Source organism: Aedes albopictus, chromosome 1 (genome assembly GCF_035046485.1).
Source record: "Aedes albopictus strain Foshan chromosome 1, AalbF5, whole genome shotgun sequence".
Taxonomy (NCBI): domain Eukaryota; kingdom Metazoa; phylum Arthropoda; class Insecta; order Diptera; family Culicidae; genus Aedes; species Aedes albopictus.
Genome location: NC_085136.1, coordinates 72,730,663 through 72,749,602, shown reverse-complemented (window position 1 = coordinate 72,749,602; position 18,940 = coordinate 72,730,663). Strand labels below are relative to the sequence as shown.

Below are 18,940 nucleotides of genomic sequence, written 5' to 3'. Positions count from 1 at the left end.
CTTTCGTTCGGTCCACCGCCAGTCAGTCAGTCACCAACCAACTTTAAATGGTCACGGTTGGGGTGTGGAAAATGCATAGAAGAACACTGATCTGGCTGCGAGTTGAGCTGAACCCGTTCGATGAGAAGGATGTAACATCTTCAGTTGTCATAATCGGTCAATGTTTTTTTTATTTTATCAACAATATCATTTTATACTCATTTAACAGATAAAATGTTTAAATCAAACATATATATTTTTGAAATGATATGAACTAAATATTTAGTTTCACAATACTTCTAGGGAAGCCCCTTGTTCCGTCTTCAAGAATATACATGAAACGGGCACATAGAAAGATGACTATTTGCAAGTATTTGCAAGTGAATGTTCCCATCCCCTGGCTAAGACCTTTCCAGAACACCCATGGTAATGCCAATTGCCAATAGATTTTCTACGATTTTGCATTCCATTTCTGATCGGGGTTCTGGCGAAAATTCTATACCTAGAAGAAGTGGCACCCACAAGTTTAAAGTCACCAACCGGTCGAGCATTTGGGTGGCTTGCTTGCTGGCTGGCCGGCTGGCTGGATATGAGATATCTGTGTGTATCTTTTTCACAAGAGAGCACTGGCTGACTATTCGGTTATTTTTCTGGTGTTTATATACAAGAGAAGGAAAACTGTTTGCTGGTAAGTGGCAGTGTTTGGGGTGCGGAGGTGCACGAGAGGAGCAATGTGTGTTGTGTATTATGTACGTACGTACACGGTCGATTCGATACATAATGATGGGCCGTCGAGGTGTAGGGTATCCGATTGGAAAATGAGCCAAAACTGGAAACCAATTTTGATATTGTCAGTTTTGTTTATTGTAGGTCAATTGGGTAATAGTTTCTAAAAAAAAAACTACCATGAAAAAATGTGTACAGTATGTGAAATTTTCACCACTTATTATGACTTACTTGAAGAACTTACAGTCAAATTTTCAGACGTAGATTTAGGCGGAATTTTCAACACAAGTTTTATGATATTCTATGGTAAAATTCCGAGTGGCATACATGGAAAATATCTAAGAAAATCCTTGGAAAACTGCCTGTATGAAACTCTGAAGGAATTTGTTAAAATATCTGATGAAATTTCCGAGTTAGCTTTCTTTTGATTTCTGAAATTAATTACCAGTGGAATTCGTGAGAGTGAGTTTTAGTGATATTTCTACAAGCTCGGGAGGAATTTCTAGTGGAACAGTTCGAAAGTAGTTTGGAGAGTATTTTGGGAAGAATGGTTTGCAGAATTGTTAGATATTTTTCACGATAAACTTTCGGTGGAAAATCCTAACAGTTTCATTTGTGGTCATTTCTGTCGTATCTCTTAAAAGATTTTTTGGCCAGAAGAAGTGGGAATGACATTTCTTGAAGAGTACCAAACGTTTTTTTTTTATACACGCCATTTCTAGTTTATACTTTGATAAAGAAAGAAAACGCTTTTACGATTTTCCCAGCGGAATATCTGTACAATAACAGTTTAAGCGTGGTTTCAGTGACGAGGAATTCCTAGTCAGATTCCCATACAAAAGTTTGTTAGACATTTGCTGGGAACAGGGATGGAAACGCTCACTTGCAAAAAGTTACATTCACTTGCTGTTAACTCGCTTCAAAAACTTCTCATCAAAATACAAAGCATGAGTCTTTTCCGTATTAGTTTTTTTCCAGAGCTGCATTACTTTTAGTACTGTAAAGTTTTCAGCTGCGAAATCAGCTGAAGTCCCGTAAAATGCGAACGAAGATAAAACTCACGTTGTACTGTAACAAGACTCTGATTCTTCCGGTCGCTTTATACGGCCATGAATCGTGGACATTGAGAGAAGTCGATCGGAGAGCCTTTGGAGCCCTCGAAGGTAAAGTTCTGCAAACAATTCTGGCGGTGCACTGGAGTTTCAGAGAAGTTCCATAGGAGTTTGAAGGCGATTCAGGGAGTTTTGGAGGGTTTCGCAGGAGTTTGTGAGGATTTAGGAGGATTTCAAGGGGCTGACAAGGGAACTTTAGGAATGCATCCGCGGTTTAAAGCGTTTCAAGGCATAACAGGTAGTTTTGGAGGGGTTGCAGAGATTTTAGAGGGACTGTCAAGGGAATTTCACGATGGTTTCAAAGGGGTTTCAAGCCATTTCAGTGAATTTCAGGGGGTTTTGAAGTGGTTTCGGGAGTGTAAGTGATTTTCAGGGAGCCTTAAAGTGAGTTACAGAGGGCACCCAAGCTCTCGGCGAGGATTTCAACAAGGAGTTGAAAGTGGTTTTAGGGCAATTCCGAACGAGTTTCTGGGGGCTTCATGGGGTTTCTAGAACCTTTCAGGGAATATAAGAGGGATTTCAAGGCATTTGAAGGCATTTCAGGTAACTTCAGGGCGGTCTGGGAGTGCATTCCGAAGATTTCAGGAAGTTTTCAAGGGAGTTCCAGCGATGTTTAAGGTTTCAAGCTGTTTAAATGCGCTTTGTGTGGTTTCACATGGATTTAGAAGATATTTCCGGAGTTTTCAAGAGATTTCAGGGTATTTAGGGAGTTTTCAAGAGTGTTTCAGGAGAGTTTTGAGGCGTTCCAAGGTTTTTGGGTGGTTTAAGGATGTTTTGGAGAGGTTTCTGAGGTTTTGCGGGCGAAGGTTAAACGGAGCATTATGTAGCATTATGTTCCAAATTGGTTTCTAGGCGTTTCAGGAAGAAGAAAATGGCCTTAAGTTCCCCAACTGCTCTGATTATAATTAACTTCTATTTAGGTAACATGCGAGGGCGTAGCGTATAGAAATGTCAATTGACGTATTCCCGAAAAGATCTTTAGAAGCATTTTTGAAGGTATCTTCGTGAAAGCCCTGAAAAACTATCACTGAAGGAAAACCTGGGATGCCATGACTCTTTTGTGAGAATACCTGATTAAATCCCTGAGTTAACTTCTGAAGAAACTGCTAGAGGGATTCCTGACAGAATGAATTTTTGTTGAGAACCTGGGATGAATTTCTCAAGAAATTACTTGAGGAATTCCTGAAGCAATCGTTGGAAGAACTCCCTGGAGCAATCCCTGGAAGAATTTTTCAGATAAATCCCTGAAGAAATGCATACAGGAATGCCTGGAGGAAATTCTCGGAATCCCTGGAGGAATTCCCGGAAGAATTCCCGTAGAAATCCCTCGAGAAATTTCTGAAAGTATATCAGGAGGAACTTCTGGATGAATTCTGGGAGAAGAGAAATTCTTACTTACTGGGAGGAATCCCTCGAGAAATTTATGAAGAAAACTCTTGAGCAATTCCTAGAGGAATTGCTATAGAAATTTCTGAAGGAATCCTTGGAGGAATTGCTGGAGAAATTTTTGGAGAAATTCGTGGAAGAATTTTTGGAGTAATCCTTGCAAAATCTCAAGAGAGAATCCTGGAGCAATCCCTGGAAGAACTCCTGAAGGAATCCCTGGAGGAATTCCTGAATAAATCTCCAGAGGAATTCTAAAAGGAATTCCTGGAAAAAAATCTGAAAAAAAAAATCCCTTGATAAATTCCAGGTGCATTTCCTGGACGAATCCTTGGAGGAATTCCTGAAAAAATCTTCGTAAGATTTCCTAGAGGAATCCTTGGAGGAATTCGTGGAGAAATCCCTGGAGGCACTGGCGTAGCCACGGGGGGGTTTTAGGGTTAAAACCCCCCCCCAGAGCCAAAAATTTTGGAACAAATTTTCGGTATAAAGTGCTTTGCGACGAAAAAATTTTTCGGCTGCGCCGCTATTTTCACACTGCGAATACAATTGCTCATTACTGTTTACAAAATGTAAGGCAAATCAAAAAAGATATCATTGACCGTTGAAAACCCCTCCCAGAGTCAATTTCTGGCTACGCCACTGCCTGGAGGAATTCATGAAGTAGTTCATGGAGGAATCTCTAGAGGAATGCATAGAGGAATTTCTGAAAAATTCAAGAAGTATTATTGAAGAAATTCCGGGAAGAACTTTTGAAGGAATCCCTAGAGGATTTCCCGGAGGAATTGCTGACATAATTTCTGAAGGATTTCCTGGATCAATTCCTAGAAGAATTCCTTAATAAAATCCAAGGGTAATTCCTGGATGAATTCTTGGAAAAATCTCCAGAGGAATTCTGGCAGGAATCCCTTGAGAAAATTCTGAAAGAAATCCCCTGATAAATATCAGTAGGATTTCGTGGAAGAATCCAAGGAGGTATTCCTGAAGGATTTCCTAGAGGAATCTTCGAAGGATTTTCTGGAGGAATCCCTGGGGAAATCCCTAAAGAAATCCCTGGAGAAATTCGTGGAGAAATCCCTGGAGGAATTCCTGAAGTAATTCCACGAGGAATTTTTGGAGAAATGCCTGGAGGAATCTCTGAAAAAAATCCTGAAGGTATTCCTGAAGAAATTCCTGGAAGAATTTCTGAAGGAATCCCTAGAGAATTTCCCGGAGAAATTCCTGGAGGAATTGCTGACATAGTTTCTGAAGGATGTCCAGAATCAATACCTGGAGGAATTCTTTAAAAATCCTAGGGTAATACCTGAAAAAAATCCTGGATAAAATCTTGGAGGAATTCCTGTAGGTATTCCTGTGGGAATTTCTAGAAGAATCCCTGAAGGAATTCCTGCAGGAATAACTAGACAAATTCTGGGAGAAATCACTGGAGAAATTAAAAAAAAAAATCTTGAGAAATTCCTGGAAGAATTCATGGAGGATTCTGGAGAAATCCTCGGAATAGGGGGAATCCTTGGATAAATTCGTGGAGAAATCCCTGAAGCAGTTTCTGGAGATATTCTTGGGGGCATTCCTGGAGGAATCTCTGCAGAAGCTCCTGGTGGAAAATCTGGAAGAACACCTGGAAGGATCCCTGAAAAATACCAGAAGGTATTCCTAGAGAAAATCGTGGAAAAATTTCTTTAGGAATCTCTGACGGATTTTCTGGAGAAATTCCTGGATTTCTGGACCTCTGAGGAACTCCTGAAGGAATTCGAGAAGGAGTTCCTGAAGCAATTCCTAGATAAATATCTGGAAGAATTCCAGAAAGAATCGTTGAAAGAACTCCAGAAGGAATCTGCAAGAATCTAAGAAGGAATTCCAGAATAAATTCCTGGAAGACTTCCCAGAAGAATTGCTGGTGAAATTCTTGGAGGAATCGTTGAAATAGTTCCTGAAGAAATCTTTGGAGAAATTCCTAATGGAATCCCAGAAGAAATTCATTTGGGAATCTCTGGAAAAATCCTTTGAGGAATTCCTGGAAAAATTCCTGTAGAAATTCCCCAGGGGAAGAAAGCCAGGAAGAATCCCTACAGGAATGCCTGGAGGAAGTGCTGAAGGAATGCATGGAGGAAATCCTGGAGGAATCTCTAGAGGAACTCCTTCCAATTTTTGCTGAAAATAGCAAACACCGGGTTCTCAAGGTTTCCTATATAGATAAAAAAATTCCCTACGAAAGTCGAAGGCGTTCATCCAAGAGGTCGCGAGGAACAGTACAATATTTTACTGTAACAGACAACAAATGAGGGAATTACTATGGGGGGTCGCGAAAACTACGCCAGCTTGCAAAAGGGGGTCGCGCGACCTGAAAGTTTGGGAACCTATGTTCTAGGGTTGTGAGAGAGTCTTTGAAAGTGTGGACAAATATGACCACAGTAGACCGAATATACCTCTGCGCCTGCACAAATTAATGCGGATGTCGGAGTGTTGGTGGGATATGGTTCACACATTGGTGCGTGGATGCCAGGCCAAAAGTGAAAGATTAGTGTGGATATAATGCGGCACAGTTCGCTTGATTGGATAGCTCATAGGCGTTATATGATGGATTGACACTGTGCTGTGAAAGTTAGAAGGAAGGGAAACGACTTTTTCAACTCGTTTCTGTTCTAGTGATGACTATGAACATGTGAATATACATGAGTTGTATATGTTGAGGAGGGAGAAAGAATAGAGAAAGATACAAGATAGGAGGAACGGGACGGGACAGGGATTGAACCCAGGACCTTCTGCATACAAATCAGAAGCGGTAGCCACTAGACCACCAAGCCCGTCACCTTCGCCGACTTGCGGAATGTGGAAAAAGCGCAGTGAAGTCAACGGAAGATCATTCGGAAAGATTCAATATAAAAGTGTGTACATGTAATGAAACACACGGAATGGAGGCTGTTTGTGTGTTGTGTCACACTCGAAACTCGCGCATTGGCATTATAGCTAAAGTTATGGATGGGCAAGCGAGTGTCCGAATGCGGTACGGTCAAATGACACTCGGCGGCTCAACCAGCTGTAGATGTAGGTAAGGAACTGGAACACCCTGTTTCGATCCGATCGGAAATGGGCGCGAGCGAGAGTCAACGAGGTGCGGTAGGTGGAGATGGGGACGGACGTGCAAGGCGGGAATTCGAGGGTGGGAGATGTGACTAAAGAGGCGAATAAAAGATGGCAGCTCTCGTCGCACTAGCAGCCAGCCAGCTCACACAGAGCTCATATTGTAGCACACGGTGGAGGCGGCCATGCGATAGACACGGATGACGGTAATGGTGGCTGGATGGAAAGCGACACATGAGCAGCAGTCGCTTAGTATCAGCAGCCAACGGCTAGAAAACGCGAAACAATGAATTCGATCCTCCGGCGGTAATTGTGATGAACAGTTGGGTCTCCTATGAAGTGCTGACACTTACTTTACACCCCCTAGAGTTTCTTAGCTGTTTTGGGCCGAATCGGACTGAATTTTTGGGCGTGGTGCTGATAAAACTAAATAGGCGTATGTACCTTATAAAGTGTCTATTACGACATTCATAGATATTCAATGTTTTTGCACTCCCGAGCAGAGTGCTAGACAGCATTCTATTGGAGACCGAACTGCAGATACCCAGTTAGGTCGTGGGCTGAGGCGTGGTGCTGAATTTGCGTAGTAAAACTACTAGGCCCGAAACGAAGGCACGTGATAGCGTGCAGCAACTAACTGCAGTTACAGCAGTTAGGTACAGAGTATTCTCGATGCGACTCGAAGCTTATTGTATATTTGTGGTCAATTTTGAATCTATAATGCGATATGACGTTCATCACCCATAGCAACTGGTCATAGATGACATGTACCTACTCTAATGGATCGGATAGAGTAACTTTCCGAATGCACAGAGAAAAGCTATACCACCTTCCCGATTGAATGGCACCACTGTGGAGCGCAACTTCAATTACGCCAAATGGATTCATTTTTTTACAGTTATCGCCCAACCTTGGTCAGCAGCGGTACGGTGCGGTATTGCTTGGTCCAAGATTCAAACTATTGCAACTCTTGTGGCACCCGGAGAGAAAAATGTTGGATGGAAAGCAATGGCAGCGTAATGCAGCGGCGTCGAATAGCTCGTCTCTACGGAGTGAGTGTGTGATTCGACTGAGCAGCCCCTTCTTCACACCACCATAAACCAACCGACACCACGATGATGATGATGATGATGATGGTGATGATGATGGCGGAAACTAAAAATAATTCGAAGGTTATTCGCCTTTTGTCTCTTTTCGGAAGGCCTCCGCACTTTTGGCGATTGCCCCCACCTCGAACAGTGCTGCACACATCTTCTGAACGCAACGTGACCGTCGTGGTCGTTGTCATCACCACCAGCACCCAGTAGCTCGCGAATGATTTCATGGCATCTAAACTGTGTCTAGCAGTGAATTCAAACATCGAAAAATGATGGAAACACTTCACCGATTGTATAAATTTAGAACACTAGCATTTCACTTTCACGACGAAATGCATTGCTTCGGATCATGGGTCTGCCAAACAAACAACATTTACTTTTTAAAGTTGGCGTAATTAGTGTGCGACAGAATCGAAAAAAAAATGAGTTGATTAGCTGAACACTTGTATCTGGTTTAACCCTTCGGACCTGACACCAGAACACGGAAGGCGCTGTCCATAAACTACGTAGGATCATCTTGAACCCCTCTTTCCCCCTCCATTTTTGACCATACAAAATATATGAAATTTGTACGGAGCAAAGGTCAGAATACCCACTCTTTTCCTCCAGAAATTCCGAAAATTTTCCCCTGGAAATTCCCAAGAATTTTCCCCGGAAGTTCCCAATAATTTCCCCGGAAATTCCGAAGAATTGCTATTGGAAATTGCGAAGAATTTCTCCCGGAAACTCCCAAGAATTTCGTAAGGAAATTCCAAACAATTTCGCCCGGAAATTCCCAAGAATTTCCCCCGAAATTCCGGAGAATTTCCCTCAGAAATTCCGGAGAATTTCCCCCGGAAATTCCGGAGAATTTCCCCCGGAAATTCCAGAGAATTTCCCCCGGAAATTCCGGAGAATTTCCCCCGGAAATTCCGGAGAGCTTCCCCAGGAGATTCCAACGAATTTTCCCCGGAAATTCCAACAAATTTCCCCCGGAAATTCCGAAGAATTTCCCCCGGAAATTCCGAAGAATTTCCCCCGGAAATTCCGAAGAATTTCCCCCGGAAATTCCGAAGAATTTCCCCCGGAAATTCCGAAGAATTTCCCCCGGAAATTCCGAAGAATTTCCCCAGGAAATTCCGAAGAATTTCCCCCGAAATTCCGAAGAATTTCCCCCGGAAATTCCGAAGAATTTCCCCCGGAAATTCCGAAGAATTTCCCCCGGAAATTCCGAAGAATTTCCCCCGGAAATTCCGAAGAATTTCCCCCGGAAATTCCGAAGAATTTCCCCCGGAAATTCCGAAGAATTTCCCCCGGAAATTCCGAAGAATTTCCCCCGGAAATTCCGAAGAATTTCCCCCGGAAATTCCGAAGAATTTCCCCCGGAAATTCCGAAGAATTTCCCCCGGAAATTCCGAAGAATTTCCCCAGGAAATTCCGAAGAATTTCCCCAGGAAATTCCGAAGAATTTCCCCGGAAATTCCAACAAATTTCCCCCGGAAATTCCGAAGAATTTCCCCCGGAAATTCCGAAGAATTTCCCCCGGAAATTCCGAAGAATTTCCCCCGGAAATTCCGAAGAATTTCCCCCGGAAATTCCGAAGAATTTCCCCCGGAAATTCCGAAGAATTTCCCCCGGAAATTCCGAAGAATTTCCCCCGGAAATTCCGAAGAATTTCCCCCGGAAATTCCGAAGAATTTCCCTCGGAAATTACGAAGAATTTCCCAAGAATTTCTACCGAAAATTTCCAAGAATTTCCCTCGGAAATTTCCAAGAATTTCCCAAGAATTTCTCTCGGAAATTCCTAAGAATTTCCCCCGGAAATTCCAGAGAATTATTCCCGGAAATTCCCAATAATTTCCCTAGGTAATTCCGAAGAATTTCTCCCGGAAATTACGAAGAATTTCTCAAGAATTTCTCCCGGAAATAACGAAGAATTTCCCAAGAATTTCTCCCGGAATTTCCAAGAAATTCCCCCGGAAATTCCCAAGAATTTCTCCCGGAAATTCCCAAGAATTTTCCTCGGAAGTTTCAAAGAATTTTCCTAGGTAATTCCAAAGAATTTCCCCCGAAAATTCCCAAGACTTTCCCCCCGAAAATTCCCAAGACTTTCCCCCCGAAAATTCCCAAGACTTTCCCCCCGAAAATTCCCAAGACTTTCCCACCGAAAATTCCCAAGAATTTCCCCCGGGAATTCTCAAGAATTTCCCCCGGAAATTCCCAAGAATTTCCCCCGGAAATTCCCAAGAATTTCCCCCGGAAATTCCCAAGAAATTCCCCCGGAAATTCCCAAGAATTTCCCCCGGAAATTCCCAAGAATTTCCCCCGGAAATTCACAAGAATTTCCACCGGAAATTCACAAGAATTCCCCCCGGAAATTCCCAAGATTTTCCCCCGGAAATTCCCAAGAATTTCCGGGGGAAATTCTCCAGAATTTCCGGGGGAAATTCTCCGGAATTTCCGGGGGAAATTCTCCGGAATTTCCGGGGGAAATTCTCCGGAATTTCCGGGGGAAATTCTCCGGAATTTCCGGGGGAAATTCTCCGGAATTTCCGGGGGAAATTCTCCGGAATTTCCGGGGGAAATTCTCCGGAATTTCCGGGGGAAATTCTCCGGAATTTCCGGGGGAAATTCTCCGGAATTTCCGGGGGAAATTCTCCGGAATTTCCGGGGGAAATTCTCCGGAATTTCCGGGGGAAATTCTCCGGAATTTCCGGGGGAAATTCTCCGGAATTTCCGGGGGAAATTCTCCGGAATTTCCGGGGGAAATTCTCCGGAATTTCCGGGGGAAATTCTCCGGAATTTCCGGGGGAAATTCTCCGGAATTTCCGGGGGAAATTCTCCGGAATTTCCGGAGGAAATTCTCCGGAATTTCCGGGGGAAATTCTCCGGAATTTCCGGGGGAAATTCTCCGGAATTTCCGGGGGAAATTCTCCGGAATTTCCGGGGGAAATTCTCCGGAATTTCCGGGGGAAATTCTCCGGAATTTCCGGGGGAAATTCTCCGGAATTTCCGGGGGAAATTCTCCGGAATTTTCGGGGGAAATTCTTCGGAATTTCCGGGGGAAATTCTTCGGAATTTCCGGGGGAAATTCTTCGGAATTTCCGGGGGAAATTCTTCGGAATTTCCGGGGGAAATTCTTCGGAATTTCCGGGGGAAATTCTTCGGAATTTCCGGGGGAAATTCTTCGGAATTTCCGGGGGAAATTCTTCGGAATTTCCGGGGGAAATTCTTCGGAATTTCCGGGGGAAATTCTTCGGAATTTCCGGGGGAAATTCTTCGGAATTTCCGGGGGAAATTCTTCGGAATTTCCGGGGGAAATTCTTCGGAATTTCCGGGGGAAATTCTCCGGAATTTCCGGGGGAAATTCTCCGGAATTTCCGGGGGAAATTCTCCGGAATTTCCGGGGGAAATTCTCCGGAATTTCCGGGGGAAATTCTCCGGAATTTCCGGGGGAAATTCTCCGGAATTTCCGGGGGAAATTCTCCGGAATTTCCGGGGGAAATTCTCCGGAATTTCCGGGGGAAATTCTCCGGAATTTCCGGGGGAAATTCTCCGGAATTTCCGGGGGAAATTCTCCGGAATTTCCGGGGGAAATTCTCCGGAATTTCCGGGGGAAATTCTCCGGAATTTCCGGGGGAAATTCTCCGGAATTTCCGGGGGAAATTCTCCGGAATTTCCGGGGGAAATTCTCCGGAATTTCCGGGGGAAATTCTCCGGAATTTCCGGGGGAAATTCTCCGGAATTTCCGGGGGAAATTCTCCGGAATTTCCGGGGGAAATTCTCCGGAATTTCCGGGGGAAATTCTCCGGAATTTCCGGGGGAAATTCTCCGGAATTTCCGGGGGAAATTCTCCGGAATTTCCGGGGGAAATTCTCCGGAATTTCCGGGGGAAATTCTCCGGAATTTCCGGGGGAAATTCTCCGGAATTTCCGGGGGAAATTCTCCGGAATTTCCGGGGGAAATTCTCCGGAATTTCCGGGGGAAATTCTCCGGAATTTCCGGGGGAAATTCTCCGGAATTTCCGGGGGAAATTCTCCGGAATTTCCGGGGGAAATTCTCCGGAATTTCCGGGGGAAATTCTCCGGAATTTCCGGGGGAAATTCTCCGGAATTTCCGGGGGAAATTCTCCGGAATTTCCGGGGGAAATTCTCCGGAATTTCCGGGGGAAATTCTCCGGAATTTCCGGGGGAAATTCTCCGGAATTTCCGGGGGAAATTCTCCGGAATTTCCAGGGGAAATTCTCCGGAATTTCCGGGGGAAATTCTCCGGAATTTCCGGGGGAAATTCTCCGGAATTTCCGGGGGAAATTCTCCGGAATTTCCGGGGGAAATTCTCCGGAATTTCCGGGGGAAATTCTCCGGAATTTCCGGGGGAAATTCTCCGGAATTTCCGGGGGAAATTCTCCGGAATTTCCGGGGGAAATTGTCCGGAATTTCCGGGGGAAATTGTCCGGAATTTCCGGGGGAAATTGTCCGGAATTTCCGGGGGAAATTCTCCGGAATTTCCGGGGGAAATTCTCCGGAATTTCCGGGGGAAATTCTCCGGAATTTCCGGGGGAAATTCTCCGGAATTTCCGGGGGAAATTCTCCGGAATTTCCGGGGGAAATTCTCCGGAATTTCCGGGGGAAATTCTCCGGAATTTCCGGGGGAAATTCTCCGGAATTTTTGGGGGAAATTCTCCGGAATATCCGGGGGCGATTCTCCGGAATTTCCGGGGGCGATTCTCCGGAATTTCCAAAGGAAATTCTTCGGAATGTACAAGGGAAATTCTCCGGAATTTCCAAAGGAAATTCTTCGGAATGTACAAGGGAAGTTCTCCGGAATTTTCAGAGAAAATTCTCAGGAAATTCCGAGGGAAATTCTTCGGAATTTCCGAGGGAAATTCTCCGGAATTTCCGGGGGAAATTCTCCGGAATTTCCGGGGGAAATTCTCCGGAATTTCCGGGGGAAATTCTCCGGAATTTCCGGGGGAAATTCTCCGGAATTTCCGGGGGAAATTCTCCGGAATTTCCGGGGGAAATTCTCCGGAATTTCCGGGGGAAATTCTCCGGAATTTCCGGGGGAAATTCTCCGGAATTTCCGGGGGAAATTCTCCGGAATTTCCGGGGGAAATTCTCCGGAATTTCCGAGGGAAATTCTCCGGAATTCCCGGGGGAAATTCTCCGGAATTTCCGGGGGAAATTCTCCGGAATTTCCGGGGGAAATTCTCCGGAATTTCCGGGGGAAATTCTCCGGAATTTCCGAGGGAAATTCTCCGGAATTTCCGGGGGAAATTCTCCGGAATTTCCGGGGGAAATTCTCCGGAATTTCCGGGGGAAATTCTCCGGAATTTCCGGGGGAAATTCTCCGGAATTTCCGGGGGAAATTCTCCGGAATTTCCGGGGGAAATTCTCCGGAATTTCCGGGGGAAATTCTCCGGAATTTCCGGGGGAAATTCTCCGGAATTTCCGGGGGAAATTCTCCGGAATTTCCGGGGGAAATTCTCCGGAATTTCCGGGGGAAATTCTCCGGAATTTCCGGGGGAAATTCTCCGGAATTTCCGGGGGAAATTCTCCGGAATTTCCGGGGGAAATTCTCCGGAATTTCCGGGGGAAATTCTCCGGAATTTCCGGGGGAAATTCTCCGGAATTTCCGGGGGAAATTCTCCGGAATTTCCGGGGGAAATTCTCCGGAATTTCCGGGGGAAATTCTCCGGAATTTCCGGGGGAAATTCTCCGGAATTTCCGGGGGAAATTCTCCGGAATTTCCGGGGGAAATTCTCCGGAATTTCCGGGGGAAATTCTCCGGAATTTCCGGGGGAAATTCTCCGGAATTTCCGGGGGAAATTCTCCGGAATTTCCGGGGGAAATTCTCCGGAATTTCCGGGGGAAATTCTCCGGAATTTCCGGGGGAAATTCTCCGGAATTTCCGGGGGAAATTCTCCGGAATTTCCGGGGGAAATTCTCCGGAGTTTCCGGGGGAAATTCGCCGGAATTTCCGGGGGAAATTCGCCGGAATTTCCGGGGGAAATTCGCCGGAATTTCCGGGGGAAATTCGCCGGAATTTCCGGGGGAAATTCTCCGGAATTTCCGGGGGAAATTCTCCGGAATTTCCGGGGGAAATTCTCCGAAATTTCCGGGGGAAATTCTCCGGAATTTCCGGGGGAAATTCTCCGGAATTTCCGGGGGAAATTCTCCGGAATTTCTCTTCCAAGGGAAATCCTCCGGAATTTCCGGGGGAAATTCTCCGGAATTTCTCTTCCAAGGGAAATTCACCGCAATATCCAAAGGAAATACCCCGGAGTTTCCAAGGAAAATTCTCCGGAATATAGATTCATTAAAAAAAACTGCTTTGGTACAAACCGTAAGCAATCGATCCTTATTGGCGTACATCATGCACAAAAAATGGAAAGTTTTTTCTACCTAGAACATGACGATGACCTTCCGTAACGGTCTACCGGTTTTGACCTACAAAACCACCCTAACAAATCGTTTCGACCACAGCTTCGATGGGCCCTGCCGTAGTAGTTCACATTCTAACCTCAGTCTAGAGGAGCAAATCAACGCAAGCTTCGCAAAGGCAGCAGGTAGATCGGTAGATGCTTCAGGTGAACGACTACTGAAGAGCACGATCGCTGAAGTGCTACCAACTTGATTGAATCTACGCTAAAAAAAAACAAAACCGCAACGCTCGCTACAATCAAGCGACCACAAAGTGGAAATAAAACAAAGAAAAGACTACCGTGTCTGGTCAAGTGGGCCTCCCTAATGCACGCACTAGAGATGTTCACGGAGCGATGCTGGACGTGAGATGCAAATTGAACTTCATGAACCCTGGTTTCATCGTGGGTGCTGATAACACACCACAACTCGGAGTCGGTAGGCAGGTGAATCGGATTTCATCGTCATTTGACGACGGCGACGACGATGAAGACGATGTGGGATTATTTTCACCGAAAATATACTCAAGAAAACAGGCACAGGTGGTGCCAACCGTGCGGCATAAAAACGAGTCAGAATGATGGCCAATTGCGTGTGCGGTCGTCGGTGGTGACGACGGTACGTAAGGTACGTACATACGTACTGACGACGGTCGCCCAAAGTGAAGCAAACGAACGAACGAAACCGAGCAAGTAGGGGTATGCGGTATGTGTGAGATTTTTACGAAGCGATACGGAACGAAACGATATGCGAAAAATCTGAGGTTTCCGGCGATACAGCGAAACAGAATTGAAAATGTTTCGTTAGTTCTTTGTAGATTGCTGTCCATAGTTTCTTAGAACTTTCCATGCCTTCAATGAAAAGTTCTGAGTAGTTGAATTCCTCGGAATTCCGTTTCAACACGTAATATTGGTGAGATTATTCGCGACATTCGCGTAATCGCGCATACCCTCACGAGTACGTGCAAGCAATTTTTGCATAAAGTAATCGCAACTACCGACGACCGACCGTTCGACCGAACCGAATCGTAGTAGGTAGACGATAGATGGATGGATGCTTTGCTTCGCACATCCGTTTCGTTCCGTCCCAGCGTCGTCTCGTCAGTGCGAAGAATCTGCAAAACGAACAAGAGGAGCAAAGAGCACGCAGTGATGAAGATGAGCTGTGATCTCGCGCAAGTTGCGAGCTCTCTCTTGCTTGGATTTTGCTCTCTCTCCTCATCGTTCGTTCGTTCGTTCGCCGCGTGTTCGTCCGTCTGTCCGTCTCCTCATGGCCTACTCAGTTTTCTTTTGATATGAACGGGATTCGGTGGCGCGGTCGGAAGCGAGGGGTAACTCGATTGTGTACTTACATAGATGTAATAGGAAGAGCTCAACATGATATCCAAGTTTTTCTTCTGCTGCTGCTGTTGCTGTTGTTGTTGTTGTTGTTGTTGGGATTCGGGTAATAGCTGTTGCTGTTGTTGCTTTTGCTTCTTCTTTGGTGGCGGCTTATTCTTCATTGAGTGTGCCGTTTTTCTTGCCACTGTGCGTGTTTTTCGTTTTCCCCCGAGGGGGTGCCCGATATCGGCGATTTCTACCGCGGTCTCGTTCCCGGGTACACCAGTGTACCCGAGAGCACCGAGCGGAAGAATTCTGCTTCCTTAGTGCTTCCGAAGGCCACTGCCGAATTGTCGAATTCTAGGAGGACTTCCTCCCCGGGAATCCTCCTGCGGTGGCGACGGCTGCTGACTGCGGTTCTTCAGCAGCCGGTGCGAGTAGTTCGACGGCAGAAGGTTCTGCTGAGGCATGACACTGAAGGCTGGGCATAAACTTTTCCACGAAGTTGCGAACAAAGACACTAGTGCTGTTCGTAGATTTCTCTACTGCTGTTGCACTTTTCGGTCACGTCGCGCACTCCACTCTCACTCCGTCGCACTTCGCGTTTGTGGGAGTACTGCTCTGCTTGTTTACGTCCCTGGACCAGTATTGGTGCGCGCACAAGCCCCGTAGTGCACTGGGAACGGTTTTATGAATACAAAATAACAGCAATAATAACAATCACAACAGCAAGAAAAAAACAACTATGTGCATTTGATATTACTCTCTTTCCCCCGAACGTTGTACACGTTTCGCCACTCTCGTTTTACTCAACACACCACTTGCTTCTTCTTCTTCTTCCACTACTCTGTCGAACACTCGTTCGCCTTCTCTTCCTCCTTCTCCACTTCTGTTGGGTTTGCTTGGCAGTATTCTTCACCCGACCCCGCTCCGATCGTCCCCGACTCCACTTATTCTTCTTAAACAATATTAATTTCTGCTATGTTGCCAATATAACCTCCGCTACACTTCACCACGGCCACTACTAGCGCGAGTAGCGCACACATATTTTTCCATTTTCTGCTTTTTAACTGCTTCTACTTTTTTTCCTCGTCACCTTTGATTTGCTTCGTTTCCCTCTTCTTGTTCTTCTCTAGCCCACTCACCCTTATTGCACTAAAAACGGTGGTGGTGACCCATCGATCGGTCGGCAAGGCAGTTGAAAATTATACCAAACACTACGCTCGGTCGTGACATGCACTCTCCTCTTCCACCTCTTCCTCTTCGAGTTACGCAGCGCCTGGCATTCACCACTATTTGACAGCTACTGCAAAACCTTCACTGAGCTACCTAATCTACACCAACTGGTAGCCACTTTGCACTTCGCGGTTATAAATTTCACTACAAGGAATGTATCGGATGCTCAGCTCGGTAAGCTGAATTCCTCAAACTATCCTCCAACACTCCTGGCAGTTAGCACAAATCGATTGGGTGTATCCCTTATTCTATTTTCTTTGTCATGCACGCACACCGACGGGTCGGTGCTGTCGCCACTTGTCTTCCACCCGAGGCACCCGAGCAGATTGTGTCACATCTGATTCTTCACCACCGTTACTGCTGCACTGCACTGCACTGTACTGCACTATCTCTCCTTCGGCGTTCTTACACTCTTGCTCCGACCGACGACACAGTTCACGGCTCGCGGGGCGGCGACTACTTTGCACCGTCCGTCCGAGATGTTGTGATCCGCTAACGGGTACAGCTAAAATGAGCTGAAAAATTCAACCTTACTTTCCCCCGGACGATTCTCTCAACGACGGATGGATTTCTGCTGTGCTTGCTGCTTGCTTGCTTGCTACGGCTGCTGCGAGACTTGGACTTGGGTCCCACACACATTCCTCGCGTCACCGGCCACCACCATAGCCGGGGCCGACTCCTATGCTGTTGCTGCCGCAACTCTTCCTTCTTCGCCACGAGCAGCGTGTGCGCCTACTATACTCTAATTCGTGTACATATCTCTCACTTTTCCCACCCCTGCCACGGTTCTGCGTCCTCCGTTGCTCCGTTGCACCTCACCGCAGCGCACACATTATCCGGATCCGGAGGAGGAAAATCAATAAACCGAACCTAATTTGTACACGAACCTCCGAATGCACTTCACCTCGTTATTTCGCCTGACACACCGGATTTCGGTTCCACAGTCGAACTGCTGCGTACCTAGCAGCGATCTATTGTCGCCTGTTCACGACGCAACTGCGTTGCGTAGATAGTCATCGGTTCTTGATCTTCCTCTCGCACCGTGTTCTTCTTCTAACCCTTTTCTTCTGAGCTAACACAATTGTTGCAGGATCCGCACGGACAAAACACAACAATCCGACTACCGAGACGAGCGCCGTCGACGTATTTGCCAAACTAATAGCCCGACGATGGTTATTCTTCTGCGCCAGCCAACAGGCGGAGTGAGTGAACCCCGGCCGTCCGACCGTCGACGGCAGCTGTCTTGCTTACTTGCGTTTCCTCACGTCCTCCACTCTCTAGAGCCCACATCCCTCTCAGGCCCTCGCTACCGTCCCCTGGTCCACAGACACAGACCGACCCAGCGAAACAACACCGGGTAAACTCAAACTCTAACAAGCGTTCGATTCGAAGGAGTGAATGGAACATGAAACAACCGCACGCCGGGACAGGGTGACGACTGTCATTTGAGTGCCTGCCTTATTCCAGCTCACGGAGAAGGCCCAAAAAAAGAAAGAAGAAACACGTAGTCTCTGTTGTAGATATACACCAAACTCCGGCGTAGAGCTCCCTCATCCCTCCGTGTACGATATCATATGCACAAAAATGTTTCAGCCGATTTGCTTTACAAACTTGATTCTCCGTATCCCTTGTGCTGAGAGAGCGCGCAATGTGGGTGACTGCGGTGAGCGACCGCGCACATTCTGCGAAAGAAGAAACACACAGAGAGGGAGCGAGAGCTCCCGCGAGAGTCGGAGTCGGTCGCTCCCCGTACCCAAGTCACGGCAAATGCGAACAGCCAAACAAAAGGGAAAATGTTATTTTATTGGAAGCTAATTCATAAGTGATACGGAATCCGTTTTCCTCGACCGCTCGCTTCGCTCGCTCGTCGCGGGTGAGACACTATAGGGATCTGCTAGATAGGATCACTCACCGACGAACGAACGAACAAACGAAGCAAGAGACACAGAAAAAGCATCGCGCGATTGAATAAACCAACCTACTGAGTGAGATTGAGTGTCATGACTTTTTGTGTTCGCGCGATAATATCATTTTGGGTTGAATGGTGGTCGCTCGGTCGGTCGTTCGCTATCATGCTGATGATTGTGTTATTGCTGTTATTATTGATGTTGTTGTTGTCGTTTTTTTTGCCTTCTTTATGTGGGAAGGGGGATTTAACGTCATTATTGTTATTGATATTGCTGCTGCTGTTCGACGACCAGATCAGTCAGTAGTGTGAGCACGGAAAATTGAGTGTGGGTCGATTGCCGCCTTCGAGGCATTGGAAAATTTGTACCGCGCTGCAACCGCCTCCTCACTCACCAACCACACCTGACCACACAGGTCTGGATCCACCTAGCCCTAGACGTTTTGTGTAGGTTGTAGGTAGCTCACGAGTCTTCTCCATTCCATCTAGGCACAGGCACCGCCATCGTGGCCGTGATTAGTAAAATGACGAACGATAAGCAGAGACACGGGTTTTGCCGATGGAAAGTTTTCGAGGCGTTTGCTCTAGTCAAACAAAGAAAGCTAGATTTCACTTACATATACAAACGCATGTCCTTACGCCTTGCCATGAATGCACGTGAAATCAATTGGAACGAATGGAAGAAGGTAACGAAGGAACG

The 18,940-nt window shown here is 46.3% G+C and overlaps 1 protein-coding gene across 1 annotated transcript in view; it reads right to left on the bottom strand.

Moving 5' to 3' along the window:
- The window catches only part of LOC109422130 (serine/threonine-protein kinase tousled-like 2), an 84,172-nt gene extending 66,398 nt beyond the window's left edge, over positions 1-17,774 (bottom strand). Inside the window, exon 1 of the mRNA XM_019696764.3 lies at positions 15,131-17,774. Within this exon, the coding sequence (XP_019552309.3) occupies positions 15,131-15,280 (150 nt within the window). The 5' untranslated portion in view covers positions 15,281-17,774. The remainder of the gene's footprint in view (positions 1-15,130) is intronic.
- Between the last annotated feature and the right edge of the window lie 1,166 nt (positions 17,775-18,940).